Genomic DNA, 9736 nt, shown 5'->3' on the forward strand with positions numbered 1-9736 from the left:
CACACACACACACACACTGTGTGTATAAGCTTTGTATGGACACGTTACTTATTGCTTTTCTGTCCAACTAATCTATATGTTCTCGCGGCCTGCCAGGACCGCTTATAGTGGAATATGGAACATGCAGCGGTCGCAGAGCGCTGGGGGAAGCGGAGAAGGAGAGAGGGGCGCGGCCGAGAGCAATAGAGGGCGAGCGAGAGAGAGCGAGAGAGAGAGAAAGCGAGAGAAAAAGAAAGCGAAAGAGAGAGAGGGAGCGAGAGAGAGGGAGAGACGTGCTCCCCGCATGACGGCTGCTGCGCTTATAAACAAATTCCAAAAATTTTGACTGAAGATTCTGTAATTAACAAATGAGTAACAAGTGAGCCTTAGATAATAACAATACGTAAGGCGCACGTTAAGAGATTGGTTATACTGACACAGTTACGCAATGTAGGCTGAACGCTTGTATTGATATTGATCGGATGTTGACTATAGCAATATGACAAATAGCTGAATGTAGCAATAGCGCTATAACGGGCGATTGTAAGGAAAGTTTGTTTAGAACTCTGTCAATACCAGGTCGTCAATAGAGCAGTAGTTTCTTGCACTCACGCTCACCCACTCTCACCCACCCACCCACGCACGAACGCACGCACGCTCGCACGCACGCACGCACGCACGCACGGACACATACCAGCAGGCACGCACGCACAGAGACACAGACACCAGTATAGAAACATATAAAACTAGAGCACTCGGAGAGCACAGACCTCCGCCAAGCCAGCTGAATTCTCTCAATGTGAAATTTTTTATTAATTAATTAATTAAGTGGAAAAATTAATTAATTAATTAATTAATTAAATAATTAATTGGATCCGGATTAGTGCGAGCGTGCAGGTGGTGGAGGACTGTGGTTGCCCCTTAGCCTGTAGTTGCGTGTTTGTAAGTCTACAGCCAGCGCACCTAGCGGAAGTGAACTGAAACGTGCATGGTAACACACAAACCCACAAACACACAAACCAACACTCAAAGACACGCCGGTGAAAACATAACCTCCGCCAAGCCCCTGGCGGAGGTAATTATATGCACAGAGGCGCGCACGGACACAAATACGCGTACAGGCACGTACGCACCGATACACGCACCACAGATATATCTAGGGCCTATTATTAATCATTCCTACAACACGGATAATAATTTAGAATCGGGACGCAATTAAAATCTTACATCTCTCGTGAAGGCCGCGTGACGTATGACGTGTACCGGCGTCATTGTTGTTACATGCCGCCGCCAGCTGTCGCCACCGGAATACTAATATCTGTCATTAATCCGAGCGCACGCGTTTTTTTCTCATCTATATTCTGAACCTGAGTAGATTCACGCTCGCGTCGTTCCCCTCTACTCCTTCTCCTCTCCCCTTGCTTTCCTCTCCCCCTCCCCTCCTCTGCTATGAAACAACGACCCCATTAGCGTAATGGAGCCAGCATCGTCCTAGTTTAACTCTATACTTTCTCTCTCTCTCTCTCTCCTTCTCTTTTCATGTTTCTTCATCGTGAGGTATAAGCCGTAAGCCGTATTTCTAACCTGCAAGCATATCAAAACACGACCTGTGTGTACGGAGAGAGGGAGTAAGCTAGAGAAATAGACAAAGAGATAGAGAGAGAGAGAGAGAGAGAGAGAGAGAGAGAGAGAGAGGAGGAGAGAGAGAGAGAGAGAGAGAGAGAGAGAGAGAGTTAGACGGGGAGATTTGTTGTTGCCCAGTATGGTAACCTCACAGGTGGGCACATTCACTCGCGCTCAGCAGGCGTTAACTATATACCATATGAAGGGCAAGTCTCTCTCTCTCTCGTCTCTCTCTCTCTCTGCTCTCTGTCTCTCTTTCTCTCTTCTCTCTCTCTCTCTCTCTCTGCTCTGCTCTCTCTGCTCTTCTGTACTGCCTACTCACTCTCTTCCAATCTTTCTCTCCGCTCCGGCGCTCCAGCCCTCTCTTTCTCTGTCTATGCTATCTGGTTCTCTGCTCTGCTCTCTCTCTCTTCTCTGCTCCTCTTCTCCTCTCTCTGTATTTGCTCTCTGCATCTCAGCTGGGCCTCCTCTCTCTGGCGGGGCTCGCTATCTGCGCCTCCCCCCAGGGCCATCTCCCCACTCTCCGTCCACTTCATCCTCTCCTCCGCATCAGCTAGCTTGGCCCGGTCCTCCGTCTCCCCACCCTCGGCCCACTCTCGTCCTCCCTTTCGGCTCGCGTATCTGCCCGCTCCCCCATCTCCCCAGCGTGCTCACCGCACTCTCTCCTCCTCTCGCTCGCTAGCTGGGCCCGCCTCGCTCCATCTCCCACCCTCCCCACTCTCCTCGCTCCTTTCGCGTCGGCTAGCTTGCCCTACCCCCATCTCACCCACCCTCGCCTACTCTCCTCCTCCGCTTTGCGGCTCGCTAGCTGCCCGCTACCCCATCTCCCCACCCTCACCACTCTGCTCCTCCGCTTTCAGCTGCGCGGTTAGCTGGCGCCCCTCCTCCTGCTCCCGCACCCTCAAACCACTCTGCTCCTCCCTTTCGCTGCTAGCTGGGCCGCCTCGCCCCATGCTGCCCACCCTCTACCTACTTCTCGCTCCCTCTCGCTCGCGATAGCTGCCGACCCTCCCGTCCATCTGGCCCCACCCTCCCCACTCTCTCAGCTCCTTTCGCATATCGCGTAGCTGCCCGCTCCCCCCATCTCCCGCCACCCTCCCTAGCTCTCTCTTCGCGACTTTCGGCTCGCTAGCTGCCTCGCCTGCCCCCCTGCTCCCACCCTCCCTACTCTTCTCCCTCCTCTCGCTCGCTAGCTGCGCCCCTCCTGCCATCTCCCGCAACTCAGTCCCAATCTCTCCTCGCGGCTTATCGCCATCGCTAGCTGCCGCGCTCCCCCATCTCCCCGCACCGCTCCCTACTCTCTCTCCCTTTCGCTGCGTAGCTGCCCCCCCCATCTCCGCCACCCTCCCTACTCTGCTCCATCGCTCTCGCTCGCTAGGCTGCCCTCCCCCATCTCTTCCCCCTGCTCCCCTTCCGCCTCTCGCTCGCGATAGCTGCCGCTCTCACCATCTCCCACCCTCCCCACTTCTGATCCCTAAACCTGCTGCGCTCGCTAGCTGCCCCCTCACCCATCTCCCCACCCTCCCCACTGCTCTCTACTCTCTGCTCGCTAAGCTGCCCCCTCCTGCCCCCAACTCTCCCCACCCTTCCCAATCTCTCCTACCTCTCGCTCGCGTAGCCTGCCTCCCCATTCCCCACGCCTCCACTGTTCGCCACCTTCTCCTACGCTCGTAGCTTGCCGCCCCTTTCCCATCTCCCCACCCTCCCCACTCTCTTCCTCCACTCTCAGCCGCTCCATAGCTGCCTCCTCCCCATCCCCCACGCCTCGCCACTCTCTCCGCCCTCTTCGGCTCGCTAGCTGCCCCCTCCCCCTCTCCCCACCTCCCACTCTCTCCTCTCTCTCGGCTGCTAGCTGCCACCCTCCCCATCTCCCCACCCTCGCCCACTCTCTATTCCGTTCGCGTCATCGCTAGCTGGCCCTGCTCGCCCGCATCTCCCCACCCCTCCCCCTCTCTCCTCCTTGCTACGCTCGCTAGCTGCCCCTCCGCGCATCTCCGCCACCCTCCCCACTCTCTCGCCTGCGTTCTCAGTGCACTAGCTAGGGCATCAATGACCGCACTTACGCGGGTTGTCGGACGGAGTTAAGCTTGACGACGGTATATTAAGCAGGCTGACAGCCGAATATGCTAGTTTCTCGTTTTCTATGCGATTATAAATGTCTTGCCACTGATTACGTGCTAAGCTTTCGCTCTCTGCTCTGCTCTCTCTTCTCTTCTCTCTCTTTCTCTCGGGTTCACTTCCTTTTCTCTTCGCCTTCTCGCGCTCCTCTCTCTCTCTCTTCCTCACCTCGCCACCCTGTGTGATGCTATCGCTCTAGCATCTCTGTCCTCTTCCTCCTGCGCGCGCTCTCTCTCTGCTACCTCTCATCTTTTTTCACTTACGAGAGACGCTCTCTCTCTCTTTCTTTCTCTCTCTCTCTCTCTCTCTCTCTCTCTCTCTCTCTCTCCTCTTCTCGCCCTTTTCATTCGCCCCTCTCGGTCGCTCACTTTCTGTAGATCTCCCCCACTCTTTATGTTTGTGCGGGCGCGAGTGGTGGCGGCGGTGTGTTTCAAACGTCGGTTTATACAGTTCAGTGGGCACGGCTCTACTATATAACCGGTGACGGAGACACACACATTTACACATAGGTGCGCGGTCATCTCGCCACCCCCACAGCCTCACCACTCGCCGCCGCCGCCGCCGCCGCCGCCACCTCAACGACCATGAAGATCCTCATCGTCGTCTGCACACTTGCTGGTAAGTAGTTTCTCATTTATTATCTATGTTCATTTATAAATATGTATTTGTGTATAATATATATTTATTATATATATATATCTATATTATATCATATATATAATATATCATGTATATTATAACAATATATATTGATAGATAGATAGATAGATAGATAGATAGATAGATAGATTTAGATATTTATTCATATATATTTATTTAAATAGCAGCACTGATAGCGCCCTGGTGCTGGCGTTTTAGAACGATCGTTAAGTTAGCAAGAATCACTATAGAAGTTTCACTAAGAACGGTCTAGGTCGAAGGTTCAGCACTCCAGGAATTTAATCTTTGTATCAATCATCGATCCTAACAATAGCTTCTCATGATCATACATACACACCACACATACGCGCGCGCACACACACACACACACACACACACGCACCGACACACACAACTACACACACACACAGCACACACACACACAGCACCGCACACACACAAAGCCAAAACGAGAAACAGGTGGCAGAAACAGGGAAACCCTACCAAGAAAAACCGCTAATTGCAATTATAGAAAAGAACTGCGTTTGAGAAAATTCGTTATTTTTGAGCGCGTGTAAAAACACCGGCGGCCCTTCCCCCGGCGCGCGGCCGTCAGTCCTCTGTTACTCGTTATCCACATCTTCAAACGCTTCTCAACATTTACGGCTTCAATGCACTGGCTGTCACGCGCGGTTCTCTTCTGCTCATCGTGTTTTTCAACCTTGACGATGACGTAATAGCGTGATGCGATGACGTGATGACGTTGATGACGTGATGACGTGATGACGTGATGACTGCTGATGAGCGTGATGTACGTGATGACGTGATGACGTGATGACGTGATGACGTGATGACGTGATGACGTGATGACGTGGAATGAGCTGATGACGTGATGACGCGATGACGTGATGACGTGATGACGTGATGACGTGATGACGTAGATGACGTGATGACGTGATGACGTGATGACGTGCTGACTGTGACTGACGTGATGGACGTGATGACGTGATGACGTGATGACGTGATGACGCGATGACGAGATGACGTGATGATGTGATGACGTGATGTGATGACGTGATGACGCGATGACGTGATGACGTGATGACGTGACTCATATACCGCGTTGTTTGTTATTCACTGTCCGTCGCGTCCTGTGATGTCTATGCTCGTGACGATTGCATCTTTTCATAGCCGTTCCATGTTGCGTCGTAATCGTACCGTGTTGTTATAGTTATTGCGCGATATAACGTTACGGTTACGTTACGTGTTTGTCAGTTGCATGATTATGTAACGATCAAGTGTTGCATGGTGAGAGTTACGTGCTGTTAGGTTAAGGCTGCATGCGTGTCATGCCATGTTTATATTACGTGTTGTCGTAAGTGTTGCATGCTAACGTTACGTGTTGCTACGTGACACAGTTGTGTGTGCCGCCGCCGTGCCGCATAAACGGCTGGGTGTGCCGCTGACGGCCGAGGATGACTGTAACCCAAACATCGGTGCACTGAACTACTCCGCTGATCCTAACCATTGCCAGATATTCTACCAGTGCGACCACGGATGGCCCAAGATCAAGTAAGTTATATATATATTATATATAGTGAGTGAGAGAGATAGGGGAGAGAAGGGAGACACCGGGAGGGAGGAGGTGTGTATTTCATGCTCCTCATGTAGGACATTCGTATTGCGGCGACCAGGAGATATCATGAAAGCTTCGTAACTACTGGATGAGATATACCAATCAACATGCTAACACCACGGGCCGTATGCTAGCCTCCCCCTCACACACACACACACGCGGCGCGCGTGCACGCACGCTCGTAGCGCACACGCACACGCGCACACACACACACACACACACACACACACACACAACACACAACGACACACACACACACACACACACATATATATATATATATATATATATATATATATATACATATATGACGCAACGTTAGTTGTTGCCTGCATCAGTGTGCTGTGAAATATTGTAAAGGTTTTATCGCGTGATATTCTGACGCGCGTTTCGCTTATCGGATGCGCTGGTCGAGGGGAAGATATGAAAGCAGGACCAACAGCATTCATGATAGCTTCAGTATGAGCCTAATAGCTAGATGAATACCAAGCTGTGTGTATTAGCTGCTGGCTGGATGAGGCCACGCCCATGTCTGAGTCTTGATAGATGGTTTCTAAGTCATACATTAGCTGCAGTGATTAGACTTTAAAATTGCGCGTCTTTTATCGTAACCTCATCATCATCATCTGCTGCTGCTGCTGTTGCACACGCCCACCAATCACTGCGGGCGCCCTCTGTTAACGCGTGTTACCATGGCGACAGGTCTGTCCCGGGATACGGTGTGGACGCCGACAGAGGAGAGATGCCTGGATCCATACGACGCAGAAAATGTGATCTGTGCCTACGTGCGGCCCGAGAGACCGATCGTAATCGGTGCAGACGGGGAGGAGATCATTCAATGTAAGCTTATTTACTATTCTCTGCCGCCCCTCTCTACCCCTCTCCATCTGCTCTCTCTCGTCTTCTCTCTCTGTGTCATTTTTTTCTTTCTCCCTCTCTCTCTCCCTTCTTTACCCCCTCTCTATCTATATTAAATCTCTCTCTCTCCTGTCTCTCACTCTCTCTCTCCTGCTTTCTCATCTGCTATCCTGCGCTCTCTCGCGCTCTCTATTTCTTAACCCTCCAATTCTCTGCGCTTCGCTAATTTCATCTCTATGCAGGCGTCAACGCACGAGGGACGAGGTATAATATCTGTTTATTTTCTGCCAATAAACGGTCGCAATTTTCCGATCGATGTTTAATATCGGTGATGGCAGTGAAGCGATATTTTCCTCCCGGGAGATTTCTAAAGATAGGGATGAAGAGTTAATGGCGTGTGTGTGTATGTGCATGCGTGCGTGCGTGTGTGGGGGAGGCGTGTGTCGGGAGGCGTGTGTGGGGAGGCGTGTGTGGGGGAGCGTGTGTGGGGGGAGCGTGTGTGGGGAAGGCGTGTGTGGGGAGGCGTTGTGGTGGGGAGGCTGTGTGTGGGAGGCGTGTGGGGGGAGCGTGTGTGGGGGACGCGTGTGTGGGGGAGGCGTGTGTGTGTGTGCATGCGTGCGTGCCGTGTGTGGGGGAGGCGTGTGTGGGGGAGGCGTGTGTGGGGAGGCGTGTGTGGGGAGGCGTGTGGAGGAGCGTGTGTGGGGACGGCAGTGGTGGGGGAGGCGTGTGTGGGGAGGCGTGTGTGGGAGGCGCGTGTGTGGGGGAGGCGTGTGTGGGGGGGCGTGTGTGGGGAGGCGTGTGTGGGGAAGGCGTGTGTGGGGGAGGCGTGTGTGGGGGAGGCGTGTGTGGCGGAGGCGTGTGTGGGAGGCGTGTGTGGGGAGGCGTGTGTGGCGGGTGCAGGCGTTGTGGGGAGGCGTGTGTGGGGGAGGCGTGTGGGGCGGAGGCGGTTGTGGGGAGGTGTGTGTGGGCAGGCGTGTGTGCGGGAGCTTGTGTGGGGGAGGCGTGTGTGGGGAGGGCGTGTGTGGGGAAGGCGGTGTGGGTAGGTGTGAGTGGGGAGGGCGTGTGTGGGGGAGGCGCGTGGTGGGGATGCGTGTGTGGGGAGGCGTGTGTGGGGGAGGCGTGTGTGGGAGGCGTGTGTAGAGGAGGCGTGTGGGGGGGAAGGCGGCGTGTGGGGAGGCGTGTATGGGGGAGGCGTGTGTGGGGAGACGTGTGTGGCGGGAGGCGTGTGTGGGGGAGGCGTGTGTGGGGGAGGCGTGTGTGGGGAAGGCGTGTGTGGAGGAGGCGTGTGTGGGGAAGCGTGTGTGGGAGGCGTGTGGGGGGAGGCGTGTGTGGGGGAGGCGTGTGTGATGTAGAGAGAACGATATAACGCGTATTATACGTCACGCCTCATTGTGCGGCATCCATCGTGTATATACGTCACGCCTCATATGTGCGGGCATCATCCACCGGCGCGCCAATATTATATATGATATAATATATTATACTGATCACCACTCTACGCGTCTGCGGTTGTGCGTGTGTTCGTGCCAGTGCGTGTGTGCGTGTGTGTGTGGCGTGTGGGTGCGTCGTGTTCGTGCGTGTGCGTGGTGTGCGTGTGCGCGCTGCGTGTGTATTTAACAAACAGGTTCGATACCCTACTAACCCCCCCCCCCCCTCCCGCCGCGCGGCTGCCCCGGCCGCGCCGCCGTCGCCGAGGTCCGTCGCGTCAACTTACAGAGAAAAACGGCGCGTGTTTTCTAATATCGTGATCATTTATTCACGTGTGACTCTGCGTTTTCAAACCTTGTCGCCTTGCGTTATCGACTTCGCATTCTGCGCAGCCATCACTACAGAGTGTTCGCGTCGGCCAAAAATCATCTAAGAAATTAATTATTAATTAACATTAAGAAAATTAATCTAATTTATTGAAGCTATACATTCAAACCAAAGATTAACGTGCGGGTGGGTGAGGAGATGGTAGCAGCTGTATCATAGTTATATTCTAGCATCGTGCAACTGTGTTTATTGCTTGCTATCTACTGCAGTGTAGCGAGGCGTGTGAGTTTCAGTGTGAGAGTGGCGAGGATTGCTATCCTTACACGGGAGTATGTGACGTACACCGCACTGCACAGAGCGCATCAGATGAACTCGACTGCGGTATTTATATATATACAAATCAATCAATCAATCAATCAATCGAATATATATATACACAAATAAATTAAATAAATATATTCGTCTGCTAATATACCTCTACACCACAGGCCGGCACCATGCGACGAGAATAACTGCAGGCTTCCTAACTGCCGCTGCACGTCTGGCCGACATACCTGGGGACTCACACCCACGAGGTTCCAGCAGCTAGTGATGCTCGGCCTGGACGAAGCTGTGAGATTAGAAGACTAAACCACCTCTACCAACAGATCTTCAAGAAGGTAGCGACGCCATGGCGCAAACACGGATATAAACCAAATTTAAATATGACATGCAGGGCATATAACAGGGAAAATGAATCAATAGAATGAAATAAATGATTAATAATAAATATGTGGAAAAATAATATACCATATATACATTCAACATGAACTGACGTCATCCAGGTCGGAGCTGGCAGAGCGACAGAGGGAGCACACGCACGAACCCGGACGGCTGCCCCCTGGTGGGCACTTTCTTCACTAGCCATCAGTCACGGACTGTGCGCTGTACAAAGTCTTTACTCAGAAGGCAACGAGTTTGCCACGCACTCCGTCAGGTGAGCAGCGATGACCGTCACGCGCCGTCTGCGATGCATGTTGCTTGTGTTACGGATTGGATGGCGAGGCTCGCGTGAGATCACGAGATGTGTATATAAATAATAATAATATATATGCTGTCTCTGTCTCTCTCCCGCACAGTAAGCGACTG

The 9736-nt window shown here is 52.8% G+C and overlaps 1 protein-coding gene across 1 annotated transcript in view; it reads left to right on the top strand.

Annotated features, from left to right (window-relative positions):
- Positions 1-4258: 4258 nt before the first annotated feature.
- The window catches only part of LOC106815479, a 10020-nt gene continuing 4542 nt past the window's right edge, over positions 4259-9736 (top strand). The window contains exons 1-2 of the mRNA XM_014819940.1: positions 4259-4338; positions 5778-5931. Of these exons, the coding sequence (XP_014675426.1) occupies positions 4305-4338; positions 5778-5931 (188 nt within the window). The 5' untranslated portion in view covers positions 4259-4304. The remainder of the gene's footprint in view (positions 4339-5777; positions 5932-9736) is intronic.

The sequence above is a fragment of the Priapulus caudatus genome, unplaced genomic scaffold (assembly GCF_000485595.1).
Source record: "Priapulus caudatus unplaced genomic scaffold, Priapulus_caudatus-5.0.1 Scaffold1125, whole genome shotgun sequence".
Lineage (NCBI taxonomy): Eukaryota > Metazoa > Priapulida > Priapulimorpha > Priapulimorphida > Priapulidae > Priapulus > Priapulus caudatus.